Source organism: Chrysemys picta, chromosome 1, assembly GCF_011386835.1.
Source record: "Chrysemys picta bellii isolate R12L10 chromosome 1, ASM1138683v2, whole genome shotgun sequence".
NCBI classification, from domain to species: Eukaryota; Metazoa; Chordata; order Testudines; family Emydidae; genus Chrysemys; species Chrysemys picta.
Window position 1 is genome coordinate 331,209,785 of NC_088791.1, and position 18,450 is coordinate 331,228,234.

The 18,450-nt window shown below is 44.6% G+C and overlaps 1 protein-coding gene across 1 annotated transcript in view; it reads left to right on the forward strand.

Annotated features, from left to right (window-relative positions):
- The window catches only part of RAB38 (RAB38, member RAS oncogene family), a 34,022-nt gene that overhangs the window by 11,357 nt on the left and 4,215 nt on the right, over window positions 1-18,450 (forward strand). The window contains exon 2 of the mRNA XM_005304071.4: window positions 7,151-7,431. Coding sequence (XP_005304128.1) covers window positions 7,151-7,431 — 281 coding nt within the window. The remainder of the gene's footprint in view (window positions 1-7,150; window positions 7,432-18,450) is intronic.

The window sequence follows — 18,450 nt, forward strand, 5'->3', positions numbered from 1 at the left end:
GCTTTTCACCTGATCCTGAGACCACCTATACTGCACAGCAATGGCACAATGGGATGAGTTTGCCCAGCCTGGCAAGGACCAGTGAAGGAGAGGAACCCGGTCAGGCCAGCCAAATGGCATCCCAGACTGGGGACATCAGGCAGGGTCCAGAGCAACAGTTGTCATGGCAGCTTACCATCCATGACTGACCAGCCACTTTGTATAGCCCTATTTTCCCACCTTCACTAGACTATCTCTTGTTTTGTGTCTGTCTGTTTTGTCAAAAGCAGGAAAAATAACCACTATTCACAGCAGTCATCTCAAAAATCAACGGAACTAACCCTTTCTTCCCCACTAAGAAGGATTGCTTGACAGAGTAAGGGACTGTAACTGACAGTCTCAGTCTGAAAAAGGGACTTTGATACATTTTGATTAAGTTTGTTTTGCATAGCCACTAAGTTTCAATTTCAAAATGTTTTGTTTAGTTTGCGGGGGGACCCAGTAGGCCAAAGCCTCTGTACTCAACCCCCTGAACTAGGGCTGACTTTTTTATTATTCTATGGTGACAGGATCATGTTAACAGCTTAGACTTGCTTTTATTCCATCAAAATTAACACACCAGGGAGTAAATCTCTTGGTCTGGAATTCTCACATTTTTTAGAACGTTGGCCAATTTTAGAACGTTGGCCACTCCACCCCCCTTCCATTTGCCAAAAGGCCGCATCCCTGCATCGTGGACAGGGGGAATGCTGCCTCAGGCGGTGGTCCATGTCTTATCCACAGTAAGTCTCCTAATGTGCTTCTGAAGTGGTAGCCAATGACTTGAAATCAGGTCTGGAGATGACCTCAGTTTATTAAAGGTGACCTGTGAAGGATTTTTAAAAATTGATCTTTTACCCTCTTTATGCTCATGATGTTTAATGAAGGCCTGACAAGCTTGTTTTTATCTTAGAAATATCAGGAAGCTCAACTCTGGTCTCCCCTAGTTTTGCTGGTTGACTCGTTAGAGACTATCTCAGAGGATGTAAATTGTTCTCCTCACCCCTGGTTTGAAGAGGTGAGAGGGTGCTGAATTTTTAACAAGGTTTCCACATCTTCAAAATGTTCATTAACCAAAATTTTAGGCAGCCTTGACTAAAGTTCCTTCCCTCTCTCATTTGTTCAGCTTTCACACGCTAGGTTACTGTGACATTATCCTTCGTTCTGCAATCAGAGAGTTTTCCAGGAAATTTTAATGTTAAAACACAAGCAGAAAATAAAACTTTGAAACAAAACCAAAAACCTTTCAGGCTTTTTTTTATCCCACAGAAAGAAGCAGAAAAAACCTCCTAAGTCCAGTTTTTTTTGTCCCACCCTCCCTGCTTTGCCGGACAACTTTTTAGTCTTCCATTTCTGACCCTTGCTCAGGGAGCTAGTGAGAGGCTTTCTGCCAGCGTAGATTCTTTGTCCAGCCAGGTTAGTGAGGCTGGTGGAATGAGACAGGAATGCCACACAGAAGCCTGTACCAGAGGAGAGGAAAGGCTCTTCTTTGCAAATGGCCATGAAGGTGGGCATTGACTGAGCTAGCCAGGGAAGAGCCATAGTGGTGAGCTGTAGGGCCATCATGGTGAGCTTCCCAATGCAAGGGCCGGAGAGGTTCATTGTGAAGGGCACGGTAAGCACCCCAGTGTTAAAGATCAATGAGGCCTTATTTACCCCTTGATGCATCAATGAACATTCATTCACTTTGCCCAACGTAGTCCAGTTTGCATTACTAGTTTTTTCCCGGGAAACAAGTCAAGGTTCTGCAGTATATTTTGCAAACGTAATTTAGTAACGTGGGGCCTCCCTCCTTGCAGCACCTTGCTGTGAAATCCTCACTGGAAGGTGGAAAGAGAGGCCAGCACTGGGGGTGAGTGAGATCTGCAGTAAGCACATAAGTGGATTTGCAAGGTCCTACTGGGACTGGAGGCATGTTATTTATATATTGCACTGAATCAGGGCTAGACTGCACTGCAATCAGGGCTAGACTGAACTGTTAGGCTCAGCCCAGAGTAAGAAGTGGGGAGGTATCTGCACCGCCCCAGGAGGAGACCTGGGAAGGAAATGTGCCTTGGAGGCACAGTCCCTCCCCTCTTCCCTTGCTTGCGGAGGAAGGAAGTTACTGCCCCCTGTGCTCCCACCTAATTACTCTGGCCAGTGAGTGCAGGGAGCAGGGTGGAACCAGGGGTCCTCTAAATCATTCTCCTCTCTGTCTCATCCCTGCTAACTTAGTGCCGAGGGGCATTATCTGGCATGCACCCTCATGGCCAGAACTGCAGTCTGAGCAGTCTTTACTCAGCCAAGTAGAGAGCATAGAAGGCAGGGAGACTACTTCCATGTGAAGGAAAGCAAGGGCTAGCCCTTGGCGAGCAAGAGACCATGAGCCTGGTGTATCGGTGCGGTCTATTCCCAGCTCTGCCATTGACTTGCAGTATGACCATTGGCAAGTTTCTGAAGGTGGCTGGGCCTCAGTTTACCCATCTGTAAAATGGATACAATCGTTACTCCCATCAGAATGACACTGCGAGGCACAAGTTTACTGATCTAGTTTTTATTTCATGCTTATCACCAGTGCCAACCCCTTGAGAGCCTTCCATGAAAAATAGGAAGTGTTACTGAGCCATGATACATGAACGTTATTTATATCTGTTGCTGTTGTCGATCCTAGGCTGTTGGACAGAAATTAACTTTTGTCTGAAAAAAAATCTTCCCAACAAGTAGATTATTGAATAACACATGACAGCCACTCATCTGATTAGCCCATTGAGAGAGATCATAAGACACTATTATAAAACATGTCCGTAATAATAGTTCAACATGACCTTATGTTTTCCAGCAATATGTCCAAGTCTTCTTTCATCAATGCAGAGCAGTGTTTGTTTAAGGTATACGAAACCAAGACTAATTTAGAAAAGATGGAAGTTCACTCTTGGCTTCTGTATCATGTGAATGAAGATCTCCTTGTTAGCCTGAATGTTAACCTAGAAAACAAAAGCTAAATATCACAGATCTGTGGTACTGTCTGCGTAATACACATTCTCAGAATTCCATGTGCTAGTGCTGGGTGTGCTTGCTCAATGTGACTTCCAAGAACTGGAAGATAGCATGGAAAGGCAATGGGGCCTAAGGATGAGAGTACGCGTTCCAGGAGCCAGGACTCCTGGGTTCTATTTCCAACTCTGTGGTTCAGGTTCAGGGTATGTCTCCTCTGCAGCTGGTGGTGTCATTTCTAGCCCAGGTAAAAGTAACCACTCAACCTTTGATTGCTCTAGTGTGCTAAAAATAGCAGTGCAGTTGCAGAAGCACAGGCAGTGGCTTGGGGTAGGCACCGAAGTACAATCCTGTCCAAGGTATTTGGTGCGTACTTGGGTGGCGAGGCTGAGCTGCTGCTCGTACCGCCATGGCTATCCTGCTATTTTTAAGTATCAGAGGGGTAGCCGTGTTAGTCTGAATCTGTAAAAAAGCAACAGAGGGTCCTGTGGCACCTTTAAGACTAACAGAAGTATTGGGAGCATAAGCTTTCGTGGGTAAGAACCTCACTTCTGAATTCGCACTTGCATCTGAAGAAGTAAGGTTCTTACCCACAAAAGCTTATGCTCCCAATACTTCTGTTAGTCTTAAAGGTGCCACAGGACCCTCTGTTGCTGCTATTTTTAGTGTTCTAGCTTGATCAAAGCTAGTATGTGTCCATCTACGTGAGCTGGACATCACATCTCCCGTGCAGTGGAGCCGTACTCTGCACCTGACCGCACTGTGTGACCTCACAAAATCCCTTCATGCAAAATTCTGCCTTGTTCTATGTAGGAGCAAAGAGCTAGGGAGGCTCCATGCCCTCCTATGCTACCCTCAGACGCATGCAACAGGGACAGGGCAGATTAGATTGAGCATTCCTCTGAGTGCTAGACAGGGCTCTGGTGTGATGAAGCAGGACTTTTTTGTAACATTTTGATGAAGCCTATTTGTGCCTCAGTTTCCCCCCATACTTTGCATTCCTACCCAGGGGTGGGGTAGTAGCATGCCCTGAAAACAAACTTCATTCTGCCAGGAGAGGAGGGATGTGTGTGTCACCTAGCTGTCTGAGTGGATTGAATGTGTCATTAAAAAAAAAAAGGCTGTCTGACCCTGAAAATCTGAGAAGACAATGGGAGCAACTAACCAACAACCCAGAGGGAGGAAGATTTCTCCACCTTTCATCAGGGAAGCTAAATACAGATCCCAGCTCTAGAACAAAGGACTGGGTGGAATGAGGCAGGATAAGTGCGAGCTCTGGAAGAAGCTTGGGCTCTCCGACTTTGGAAGTGACTAAGGTCTGGTCTACACTAGAAAATTGTCAGCTTTACTGTCACCCAGGCGTGTGAAAAATCCATACCTCCTGAGCAGCATAGCTGAGCCAGCCTATTTCCCAGTGTAGACAGTGACTCATAGACTCATAGACTCATAGACTTTAAGGTCAGAAGGGACCATTATGATCATCTGGTCTGACCCCCTGCATGCTGCAGGCCATAAAACCGTCCCTACCCCTTCCCTGGACTCTGCTGTTGAAGTCCCCAATCCTGTTTTTAGTGACTGCAATCGGCAGAGACCCTCCTGCTAGAGATCCCTGCCCCATGCTGCGGAGGAAGGCGAAAAACCTCCAGAGGCTCAGCCAATCTGCCCTGGAGGAAAATTCCTTCCCGACCCCAAATGTGGTGATCAGTAAGACCCCGAGCATATAGGCAAGAGTCTCCAGCCCGACCCCGTTAGCCATTATACTATTTACCCACCATTGCTTGGCTTTCCTTGACTACTATGTTTTACCATTAAACCATTCCCTCCATAAACTTATCTAACTTTATCTTAAAACCAGACAGGTCCGTCGCCCCCACCGTTTCCCTCGGTAGGCCGTTCCAATATTTCACCCCTCTGACGGTCAGAAACCTTCGTCTAATTTCAAGTCTGAACTTCCCCACGGCCAGTTTGTATCCATTCGTTCTGGTATCCACGTTAGTACTAAGCTGGAATAATTCTTCTCCCTCCCTTGTATTAATCCCTCTAATATATTTAAAGATAGCAATCATATCCCCTCTCAGCCTTCGCTTTGTCAGACTAAACAACCCAATCTCCTCTAGTCTCCTTTCGTACGACAGCTTTTCCATTCCTCTGATCATCCTAGTGGCCCTTCTCTGCACCCGTTCCAGTTTGAGTTCATCTTTTTTAAACATGGGAGACCAGAACTGCACACAGTACTCCAAATGAGGTCTCACCAGCGCCTTGTACAACGGAAGCAGGACCTCCTTATCCCTACTCGATATACCTCGCCTAATGCATCCCAAGACAGCATTGGCTTTTTTCACCGCCACGTCACATTGTCGACTCATAGTCATCCTGCGGTCTACAAGAACCCCTAGGTCCTTCTCCTCTTCCGTTACTTCTAACCAATGCGTCCCCATCTTGTAACTAAAATTGTTATTAGTCATCCCCAAATGCATCACCTTACACTTTTCACTATTAAATTTCATCTTATTTCTGATACTCCAATTCACAAGCTCATTCAAGTCTCCCTGCAGGATATCCCTGTCCTCCTCCGAATTTACAACGCCTCCCACCTTCGTATCATCCGCAAATTTTATCAGCCCACTCCTGCAATCGGTTCCGAGGTCAGTTATAAATAGATTAAATAAAATGGGTCCCAAAACCGAACCTTGAGGCACTCCACTAGTAACCTCCCTCCAACCCGACAGTTCACCCTTTAATACAACCCGCTGCTTTCTCCCCAGTAACCAATTCCTTATCCACTTCTGGATTTTCATATCGATCCCCCTGTTTTTCAGTTTAACCAATAATTCCTCATGGGGTACAGTATCAAACGCTTTACTGAAATCCAGGTATATTAGGTCCACCGCATTTCCCTTATCTAATAAATCCGTTACTTTCTCAAAGAAGGAGATCAGATTAGTTTGGCACGATCTGCCCTTCGTAAAACCATGTTGTAATTTATCGCAATTGCCACTACCCTAGGTCTATGGAAGAATTCTAGTGACCGCCTCTTGATGAGGTGGATTACCTATGCCAACTAGAGAACCTCAGAGTCTGCAAATGGAGTGTACCACAGCTTGGGTGGTGAATTGCTATAAGCTGACCAGAATGGACTATACTTGAATCTTTATTTCTCTCTGCTAACCTACGCACTGGCAATGCTGTGTTCCACCTGACTAAAAAACCCTACTCTGTTTTGAAAACAGTTTGGGGTGTCACTGTAAACACTGCCTGGGGTGCAGGCGAAGAATGTACAAGTCTCTACCAGGAGTCTCTCTCAGATGGACTCACTGGACAGAGCTCACTGTGTGAACAAGGAATGTGGGAGCCCAGTATCTCAGTCTAGGAGGCAGTGGGCTTGTATGGCCTACCCTGAAAGAAGAGTGAATCCTCTTGGTTCTTCCAAGAGACTGTCTAGAAGCACAGCACAGATACTGTGGATCCACAACACTTGGCTATTATAACAGTAGCACTCCAGATCTTCAAATGCACATGAACAAACAATTTGGCAGCATGACCAGGCATTAGTCTTGCACATATGCTCTTATTGTCATGAGGTGCATATTACTCCTTTTTGGAGCAGTAATCAGGGGCTTTACTATGGAGCACGTTGCTCCCGGGGCCCATGTGAACCATGCAACCCTTTGGTTAACCACGGCTGCTCTACCTTCCACAGTGCGTTTTATACTGTAAGGCTAGAATTTTGCCTTTAGTTTCTCTAGTACTTTTGTTTTCCCATCTGTAAAATGGGGATAACATTTATATGCCTTGTGAGATGTATTAATATCTGTAAAGCCTGCTAAGATCCTTGGTATTTTCCCATAGGCCTGGAAACCTACTGGCTTAATAGAACTCTAGCACTATTAATATTTGAGCTTATGATAAAGTTATTACATTTCCTTAGACTCTAGCCCTATTAAACGCTTTCTGCTCTCTACACTCACTGGCATTTTCACACAAATGAGTCTATCACTCTGTATTATTGTTTAGATGAATTGTAGCTTTCCAGCTTTACAGCATTAAACTGCAGGCTAGATAATGTTCTGCCAGATAACACACGGGCATGTGAAATATTGACTCAGCCTGGAAGTGATGATTCAAATGATTTTTTTCCCTCCCATCTTCATCATCACAGGTCAGGAAAGATTTGGAAACATGACAAGGGTCTATTACAGAGAAGCCATGGGAGCGTTTATTGTCTTTGACGTTACAAGACCAGCGACGTTTGAAGCGGTGACAAAATGGAAAGAGGATCTGGACTCTAAGTTGATTCTCCCGAATGGCAAACCCGTGGCGACCGTTCTCTTAGCAAACAAATGCGACCAGGGAAAAGATGTGCTTACGAACAACGGTCTCAAGATGGACCAGTTCTGCAAGGAGAATGGGTTTGTGGGATGGTTTGAAACATCGGCTAAGGTAATTACATTTCTTTTTTAATAAACCAAATGTGTGAGAAGCATTCCCCAAATGCAGAGACATTAACTACTAAAATGGGTTACTCAGTTGCAATGTGTACCTTGCAAAGCTCTTATCGCTGCTGAATTAATGAAGGGTAAACGGACGCACTTTTAAAAAACAATAACACCTTTTGAAGAGAATGTATATCTATACTGAAGCTTTCATCTCAAAGGATCTCACAGCACTTTAGAAGCTACATACAGCACTCTGAAATGCAGCCACTGCTAAGGTGTGTATCTGATGCACAGCATATGCATAACAGTGTGAGGAAGAAGCAGGGCCAGCTCTAGGCACCAGCAAACCAAGCCCGTGCTTGGGGCGGCACATTTTCAAGGCGGCATTCTGGCCATTTTTTTTTTTTGCTTCCGGCGGCAAAAGCTTAGAGCTGGCCCTGGCAGCTGCAGTGCGTCGTGCGCAGGGGGTGCCCTAGGGCTGCTGCGGTTCACGCCGCGGGGGAGCAGCGCCGCACCTTGTGGCTGGGCCGGGCAGGCTCTGAATGGGAGACACTCGGGCTGGGGCCCGCCCCGCGGGGCACATGGAGCCGCCTGCAGGTGCCACAGGGCAGCCGCGCCCCAGCGCCGCAGCCGAGGCTGGGTGAAGAGGCCCGAACTGCCCAGGGACTGTAGCAGGGCGGCCAGAAGCAGCAGCAGCAGCGGGGCCATAGAAGGCATGGCGCTGCTGTGCAGAGGGTATGGCGCTGCTGTGCGGGGCCCGCGTCCCGCTCTCCAGGGCTCCACTCCCTCTGGGGCTACCCTGCCCTGGCTCCTCAGCCCCATGCCGGGGCGGTCTCCCGGCTCTGCCCTCCCGGGTCCCGGCCGGTCCTGGAGGCGGGAGCCCTGGCTGGAGGGACCCTGGGCTGAGGCGCGGCCCGGGATCCCTGCTGCTTACCCCGACCCTGCCAGTGCCGGACTGGCTGGAGGCGAGGGGGGAGCGGGCAGAGTCAGCACTGGTGGTGGGGGAGCCCAGGGCTGGGGCGGTAGGGGGTGCGGGGGGCAGGGGAAGAGAGAGTCCAGCGCTGGGACGGCAGGAGGTGCGGGTGATGGGGGAAGAGAGAGCCCAGGGCTGGGGTGGGGGGGGGCAGCCAAGAATTTTTTTGCTTGGGGCGGCAAAAAGCCTAGAGCCGGCCCTGGGAAGAAGGCATATTGGCAATGGAGCTCCTCTTATGAAAGATGCCGTGAGCTCGTTCATTCCCACACAGAGAAGAGACAGCCTTTTTGTAAGCTATGGCAGTTCTAATATTCCCATCATTGTAAGTATTCAGTCTGAAAGATCTGAGCTGTCAGGTCCTCACATACAGAGAGAGTTTGGTTTTGTGGTAAAGGCATGAACTGTTTGAAAGGCATGGAGCACCTTACAAGCCTTGGGCTGTTGTTAGCACTGCTATTTACTGAACTATCTGTGTATTCAGTACTCCATAGTCTTTATCTTGTTAATAAGTAGATCATAAAACTAGTTCCAGTAGCCTGCTTTAAGGCAGTGGCTCTCAACCTTTCCAGACTACTGTACCCCTTTCAGGAGTCTAATTTGTCTTGTGCATCCCCAAGTTTCACATTAGTTAAAAACGATTTGCTTACAAAATCAGACATATAAATAAAAAAGTGTCACGGCACACTATTAATGAAAAATTGCTTACTTTCTCATTTTTACCATGTAATTATAAAATCAATTGGAATATAAATATTGTACTTACAGTTCAATGTACAGTATATAGAGCAGTATAAACAAGTCATTGTCTGTATGAAATTTTAGTTTGTACTGACTTTGCTAGTGCTTTTTATGTAGCCTGTTGTAAAACTAGGTAAATATCTAGACAAGCTAACATAGCCCCTGGAAGACCTCTGTGTACTCCCAGGGGTATGTGTGCCCCTGGTTGAGAACCACTGCTTTAAGGGAATCAGTTTGGCCAAAGTCTGTAGCTTGTCTTCTTACTTGTTAGAAGTATTTTTCCAGTGCTAAAATTTCTTGCATACTTAGGACTAGATACTCAGCTGGTGTAAGTTTGTGTAGCTCCATTGAAGTCAGTGGAGCTCTGCTAGCTTACTCTAGCTGAGGATCTGGCCACTAGAGTCCAGTGTTTCACTCCTGCTGGTGGTGGCAGTCGTTCAATAGCATCTAGTATTAGAGGGGTAGCCGTGTTAGCCTGAATCTGTAAAAAGCAACAGAGGGTCCTGTGGCACCTTTAAGACTAACAGAAGTATTGGGAGCATAAGCTTTCGTCGGTAAGAACCTCACTTCTTCAGATGCAAGAAGAAGATTGCATCTGAAGAAGTGAGGTTCTTACCCACGAAAGCTTATGCTCCCAATACATCTGTTAGTCTTAAAGGTGCCACAGGACCCTCTGTTGCTTTCAATAGCATCTAGTTTTTTATGGTATTTTGACACATCCACTTCCAGGCCAGACTGGAAACCAAGAGAAGAAAAACATGAAAAAGAAGTGTTATCTAAGTGTTAACAATAAAAATTGTTTGGGTTAGATTCAAGAGATGGGTGAAGATGTCTTACACAGGCTTCTGCACAATAACATTGGCAAAAGAAGAGAGGCCAGACAACACGTCTCGTGCATTCAAAAAACAAAGACAATAGAGGCATTAAGAACAGCAGCTGAAACAAGAAGGGGTGGAGGAGTTAGGGGTTTTAACTCAAGGGGAATTAGGCATTAGGCACTTTTGAAAATACCACTAGGTACCTATCTGCATCTTTAGGCACCCAAATACCTTGGTGTTTAGGGCCCAACTCAAAGGTGATGTGTAAGGTGAGGTATGCTAGACTTCTATAGACTCAAATTGTCTTACAACTACTTCCACCTTCGTACTGATGTGCCTGGGAATCTAAGGCTAAGTCTACACTACCCGCCTGAATCGGCGGGTAGAAATCGACCTCTCGGGGATCGAATTATTGCGTCTCGTCGGGACGCGACAATCGATCCCCGAATCGACGCTCTTACTCCACCAGCGGAGGTGGGAGTAAGCGCCGTCGACAGAAAGCCGCAGAAGTCGATTTTGCCGCCGTCCTCACAGCGGGGTAAGTCGGCTGCGATACGTCGAATTCAGCTACGCTATTCATGTAGCTGAATTTGCGTATCTTAAATCGACTCCCCCCTGTAGTGTAGATGTACCCTAAGTTCATATCATTTGCATGCTAGGGACAAGACATGTAAGTTTAAGTTAATGTCTGAAGACAAGAAAGACTCAAAAAGACTGTGATCAAGTATGAAAAGCAGCTAAATTTAAGTTCCCTGACCTAAAAGGCTTACTAATGAATATCAGTAGGAACAGGATGAGCCAAGTCATAATTTTTTAGACTATTCTGCCTTTCTTAGTTACAAACCTCTAGGTTACCAGTTCAGGTTAGCAAGGTAATTCATTTGATCACTGGTGTTTGACATGTGAGAAATGAGTTTGTGGTGTTAATCTGGTTCCTAGAAGTCAGGTGTCCCCATGGTAAAAATGAACATGGCAGTCGTCACCCAATTGTTGGCAGTCTGTTCAGAGAAGCCAAGCAAGCCCTCTGAACTCAGCATTCAGTCATGTTGATGGAGCATGAATGTACTGCTGAGCTCAAGGATGGTTCATCTGTGGCAAAGTTGAGCTATTTTGCCAGGGTGATGTTGGGAAGTTATTCTGGGTGGAACCTGGAAGAGCAGAGGACAATGAAAATGGAAGAATACCATGGGCGGAACATTAATCCAAACTCCTTTGAACCAAAAGAGGTTGGATTTTTATCTAATTCTAAATTAGAGAAAGCTCTGGTTCAGGCCTTATATTATTTAGTTCCCACATCTCTAATAGTCAAACAGTTCCCAAAGCATAGTTCGAACCATGTAGAGGTGGGGAAGACATCAAGTATGACTGAGTTTTGAGTCCTGCAGCCATGTTAAAGTGGACAACCAATTATTAATGGTCAGGGGGCACAACGCACATCATCCCTATCTTTTGTACCTGTAGACTAACGGATGACGATCTGATATCTTGAAATGTTCAGATACTTCCTTCACTCCCAACTGTGATTGGACACAGAAGTGCCACCATTATCCTGATAAGCTGTTCTTTGTAAATTTCCACACCAATTTTTCAGGCTTCGCTGGTAGAAATAATTCAGATAAACTTTGGATTTGTATCTGAACTTTGTGAACCTGATTGATTCATCTTAGGACCTCATCCTGCAAACACTCGCTCATGTAAGTAGTCTCATTAAATCCAATGAGACTACTCACATGAATAAAATGACTCACATGTTTACAGGACCTTAGAAAGTTTCAAATCAGGAGTGACTCCACTGAAATCAGGAGAGTCACACCAGTGTATAACTGGTGTAAGTGAGATCAGAATTGCTTCCCAGTTTGGTCTTAGTTCTGAATTTAAGGCCACGATGCAACTTTTTTTTTAAAGTTATGATTACAATTACTTTAAAACCAGGAAAGGCTCTAGTCTTTTTCAGCCAGGGGCAAATTAAATCATTGAACTCAGGGGTAGGGGAAATAAAAATCCACCTACATTTTACATAGCGAATAGAAATTATTTTCTGAAGTAGAATACTACTGACTGAGAATCCATCATACAGCAGCTAGCAGTTCAAACAGGTAATGACTCTTTTTTGCTCAATTCTGGTGTAATTAGCTCTCCAGAGGATTTTTTGGAAACATGCTTGGAATTGTTATAGCTTTCAGAGCAGAGTGAATATGATTCATGCCTTTTGGGAAAAGAAAGGTGATTATTTATAAAAATGCCCCCTTTAGTTCTGGATACATTGCAGAAGGCTGTGTGTTATATACATACCGATCATCTTTCAGGCTGTCAGGGAGTTTAAAAATCCATTTGAAACTGTTGGAGAATTATACCATAGGATATTGTTGTATCATTCCTTAGTGCTATTTTTTCTTAACTTAATGATCTTAAAAACAAAACATTTGGGGACACAGAATGTATTCATATTTTTTTTGGTTCTTTGATATTTTTAAGGGAAATATTTAATCCATTTCCGTTTTCAGGGTACTGAAAGGACTTGGAGATTCACTCTGACAGGGTGCTTTGCTGTGTAAGAACACAGTGCAAAACAGTGATAATTGATACTTATTGCTACATTCTCACTTGAGGGCCTGGTCTCTCTTTGATGTATGCTTATCTCCCAATATTTTATTTAGTTGTATAGATTTCAGTCTAAAAAACCCTCCACATTTTTTAGGCAATCCTGTCATAAATTTAAAGCCACAATATCATAGCAGTTGCAAAAGATGCATTGTCCAAAGCAGCAAGACTTCTCCTTCCTACCACACACCATTTAAATAGCCCTCGTATAACCAATAAAGCTGAAAACCTCCTCCATGCTTTGCTATCAGACAGAGATCCATGACTTTCAGCACACACCTACGCATCACCACTATTGCCTGTTCAAATAGATGGGCTTTAAACTGTGCCCGCAAGGGCAATAATTTCAGCCTCATTGTCACTTCCCAATGAAAATGGACATGATTTGTATGTGGAAACAAGCCAGGTCAGGCAAAACTAGGTATACTTTTAAGTCTTGGCTCGGAAATCACTTGAAAATGTATTGCAAGTTGCTAAAGTTTTGTGTGTGCTGTTTTGCAAAGAATTGCTCTAGTTCTAGTTTGATTACCTCCTCTATCCCCCTCCCCCCTATACATAATATCCGGCTGGCATTACTAATTTATGCAGGAGAAAGGAAATTAATTTTTGTCCTAAGTTGTCCAGTAAGTCTATTAATAAAGCGTTGCATATCTATAGTAACTTTCATCCAAAGAACTTTACAAACATTGAGTAGGTGTGCATTCATTCCATTGAGGTTATACATAGGTAATTTGAGGTTAAGTAACTTTCCTAAATTCATATAGTGACAAAGCTGGGATTATACCGAGGTTGACTAGTCCCCTACCCTAACCACTAAACAAAACCCCTGAGGTAAGAGTAGGAAGTGTGGTTAGGGTACCAGACTAGCAAGTGGGTGATTTGGGTTCACGTCTGGGATCTGCTACTGATTCCCTTGTGATCTTGGGGAAGTTATATAATTGTTCAGCTCTTCATCCCTAAACTAGGGATGATAATGGTAGTTCATTTGTCTATCAGGCTATGCACTTCCTCTCCATACTGTGTGTCCTAGTAGCAGCTAGTGTGCAAGACTGGGACTTGGGGGACCTGTGTTCTAGTCCTGTCATTGACCTACTGCGTGACTTTCAGCAAGTCACTTTCCTTAGAGCCTCAGTTTTCCCACCTATAAAATGGAGATTATGTACTGACCTCCTCTATAAAGCATTTTGAGATCTATGGATGAAAAGTGCCATATAAGAGCTAGGTATTATTTATTTAAGTAGTAAGCGCTTCTAAGTAGCAAACATGACTATTAAAAACAAGCCACATCGAAGATTTTCAATGGAACAGGGTAGCTAGTTTTGATTTCCACAAAGAAAAACTAGGCTGGGACATGTATTTGTCACATCAAATCTAATCTGTTCTTCAGTTAATTGAAACCAAAGTGTCCCATTTGAAATTGCCAGGCTGGATTCATGACACTCTCTTCCCTAATTTCTCCTTTTTAATTCATCCAAGGAAGTTTCTAGCACATGTGATCGCAAAAGTATCAGCTGCTGCTGTTATACACCGTCTACTGGAGCCAAACCAGTAACGGGGACTCTTTCATTTCAGCGGTACTCTTTGCAGAATTCCTGCAGACTCTGTTTCCCTCAAAACACAATATAAGAGCAAAAATCTCCTGTTGAGACCACAGGCCGGGTGGCTGCGCCACCCTGCCCTGGTGATTCTCTGCTGCATTTCTTGAAAGGGAGTATTATCTGGTTGCAGTGGGGACCGAGATCATGGGCTCCCAGGTGGCTGATTCACAGTCAGTCTGTTCCAGTGTTTGGTGGAGAAACTGTAGGAAAAAATGGTTAACTTGCACTAGATGAGTATGAATGTGGGTCTGTGCCCCCATCTAGTGGCTGGAGGTTTATGCATCTGCTACTGCTTGCAGTTAGAGGGAGGTATTTTCCTATCAGTTCCTTTAGCTCAAGTGATACAGGCTTGTACTCTTACCTCTGAAAGTCCAAAGGCCAGACCCAAGTGGGGTCAACTACACCTGCATGTGTCTAACTCTCATTTATAGATCCCTGCCGATTTCAGAAGCAACACATTTGCAGTCATAGAAAGAAGCTACTTGACAATAGAAATCTAGGAGTAATTTTGCACCCGAGGGCAACCCAGGCAATAAATCCAAGCTCTCCACATTGCAAAGAATAAAATGTTTCATTGGAAGTGTGAAAGGCCCATAAAACTAACAAAGGTCCTTTTTCATCAGTAAAGAAATAAAAGCCAGTCTAGTCCAAGCGGATTTATTTCAGATATTAAAACTGAATGCTCTTGATGTTAATGGTTCGCATTTGTGTTAGAATGAGATGACAGATGGGGGGCGGAAACAAGTCAGGAATACTAAGTAGCACGCTGAGACTGTGCAGTGCTCGGAGACCCTTCAATAAAGTGTTTATTTTCTCATTCGTTTAATGTTACATTTCTAGACAGGGACATTATTTCCTGTAGCAATTGGCTAAAAAGTTGTAAGTCATGTAAAACCCACAGAAAGCAGCACACAAATCCTTCCTTTATGGAGTTATAGTTAAAGGTGTACTGCAAAGCAAATTAAAATTTGGTATATGCCCTTTACTGCTCCCTTCTGCTGTTCAGCAATGGTCCCAAGTTTTTTTTCTCCTTGTTATTTTTAACATTAAAAATAAAGACTATCAGGTGCTAATCTTTACGGTTATATTCTTTCCTGGCAAAGTAGAGAAGAATGGAATATGTAGGGTGCTAGCCTGGGACTTGGAAAACCTGTGATCAGTTCTGTTCTGCCAATGAGTTCTTGTGTGACCTTAGACTGTAGACAAATCACTTAAGTTCTCTGTGCATGAGTAGCTCACCTGGTCAATGGAGATAATAGTACTTCCCTCGCTCACTGCGGGGTTGTGAGATTCTGCTATGGTGATGGGGCCATAGAAGTATCTTAGATAGCTAGAACTTCCATATTCTTTGGACAGCCATAAAGGTAACTTCACAGGAGGCTAAAATGGGAGTGGCAGCAATCCCAGGTGGGGAGTAGCATTCCCCACAGTATCCATGGGGCCAGGTCCATGATGATCTAAAGTGGCACTATCCCAGAGATGGGTTCTGTATTGCACCCTTTAGAATGAAGGGAAGAGCATACTCAACATGCAATTATAAGGTGATTAAAACATAAGGAAAAGCCAAGGGTGGTCTGAGTGTTTCAACATTTCTTTGTTTGAATTGCATTCAGAAGTGGGATTCCTGTGGCCTGTATTGTACAGAACAAAGGCAATCAATAAGGGAATGGTAAAGGAGGAGAATGGGAAGACACCACTTCAGTCTGTCAGTTGCTCCTCCTATGTTTTTTGTCTATTTTAGAAGACAATGAATGTTATTTCTTGTTATATTGTGAGCTGTTTCAGTACCAGCACTGGGGCATGTTTGATTATTCTAACCTGTCCATCATCACCATCTTATTGTGTGTTGTCTCTGGTAGTTATCTTTTCTTTTGCTTCTTTGAACACACCCTTCCCCTGATTTTTCAGCACATCCGACTCTCTAAAATCCATGAACCTGTGGGTGCCCATGTTGGGATAGCAGATCACCTTCTTTTGTCTACAGCTGCTTTGCAGTCTAGTGGGCTATTGATTTAGTTGCAGAACACATTGGGGGTGGGGGTGGAAATCAATATTTCATTAGGCAGACCAGAAGGCAGAAGTAATACAGCAGAGATCAATCCACGGCCCTAAGATGCTGGGTCAGGGTCACAACAAAAGGTTATATAAACGTAAGGAGGCAAGTGGTTAAGGAACTGAATTGGGACTTGGGAGCACTGGATTCACTTCCTGGCATTGCTACAGACTTCCTGTGTGACCTTGGGCATGTCACTTAACCTCTCTGTGCTGCAGTTCTCACCTGTACAATGGGGATAGGTAATACTGCCCTACTTCACAGAGGTGACATGAGGATAAATTCATTAAGGTTTATGAAATGCTCAGATTGGGCCACAGATATACTTGGGGGTTAATTAAAGTGGGTGGTTTAAGAGATATTTTGTGGTAACTAAAATGTTAATAAAGATGTTTAGAAAATTATATTTGAAAAATTAAATGATTAAAAACCAAGGACTCATTCTCTTCATCAGGCCACCGAATGTAGTAGCAGGGTGTTTATTTATGCTTTGGTTGAATTCAGAGATACAAAAGACTAAAGGCTGTATGGGGGCAGATGGTGTGTGAATGGTATATTTGAAATAAAATTAGGCACCTATTGTTATAATGAAACCGCTCTAAAATATACACCACCTGTCTAGAGCATATGTGCAAGGTACAAAATAAGAGGCCACCAGCTGTATAATACTGAGATTTGCAGGTTTGTTTATCCTCCAGCTTAGGGGCTGATCCATGAAGTCCATGGGAGTTTTTCCAAAGACGTCGATGTCTGAGACGCTAGGCACGTACTTGAGGCAGCTAGCCCCTCCCACTGCTCCATCGCTGTAGTGACACTCTATTTTTAGCATGCTAGCTCAATAGGAGCTAGTGCAAGTATGTCTCCTCGAGCCGGGAGTCACACCCCCTCTGCAGGTCAAAGTGTAGACACACCCTAAATCGACATATTTCAATTTAGTGTAAATGTGTTCCTAATTGACTTCATCTAAGTGAAATAACTGATTTAAAATGAAACCCGTGTGCCTGTGTAACCCACACACTTTCTGCATGTGGTGTTGTGTCCCATCTAATGGCACTGAGACCACTTAGAGAGAAAGAGAAAGCAATTCATGAGTCTGCTCTACAGCCTTAGCTAACAGCCAGTTGGCTTTTAGCTCATGCGCTAAGCTCCAGAGCAGGGCCGGCTCCAGGGTTTTTGCCGCCCCAAGCGGCGGGGGGGGGGTGGAGGGGGAAAGCTGCGATTGCGATCCGCAGCAGCTCCACTGCGCCACTTTCTTCTTCGGCGGCAATTCGGCGGCAGGTCCTTCCCTCCGAGAGGGACCGAGGGACCCTCCGCCGAATTGCCGCCAAAGAGCCCGAGATGCTGCCCCTTCCCCTTGGCCACCCCAAGCACCTGCTTGCTCAGCTGGTGCCTGGAGCCGGCCCTTCTACAGAGGTCCCAAGTTTGATCCCACCCACTGACAACCGGGGTCTGTCGACGTTACACATGTAGCCTGTTATGCCAATCTATCAGATTGGGTTTAAAATAAAATCTTGAGTTACAACAGTGGAATGCTGTATGTAGACAACCCTGCGTATCACCTCTGTAAAGCCAGTATAAGTAATGGTGCAATCAGTCCCCCACTCATCCAGAAACATACTAAGCATTTGTGTCCAGTAGACAGCACAGGAATATGCTCATCCTCAAAGAATGGACAAATATCAGGGTTGGAAGGGACCTCAGGAGGTCATCTAGTCCAACCCCCTGCTCAAAGCAGGACCAATCCCCAGACAGATTTTTGCCCCACATCCCTAAATGGCCCTTTCAAGGATTGAATTCATAACCCCTGGGTTTAGTAGGCCAATGCTCAAACCACTGAACTAGCTCTACTCCCACTTACTTAAACCTCACTTTATGCCTGTGGTTGCAAAAAGCACGTCTTCAGTTGTTTTTACAGAACGGGAAACTGAGGTAGGGAGGTTACTCCCTTTAATAATTTGCCTAAGGCCACAGAAGGAATCCATGAAAGGTTGAGACCACAGGCAGATTTTGTTTACCTCGTCTACTCATAGTGGAGATTCATCTTACGCCAGCAATAGAGTTCTTTTGCTGGTATAGCTTATACCAGATTCCCGAAAAAAAAACAAGCTATATATCAGCAAAAGGCCTTTTTTGCCAGTCTAACTGCATCTATACCAGGACTTTTGCCAGGATATTTGTTGGCTGGGGTATGATTTTTCCCCACACACGCTCCTAACTGATGGAGCTATGCTGGCGAAATATT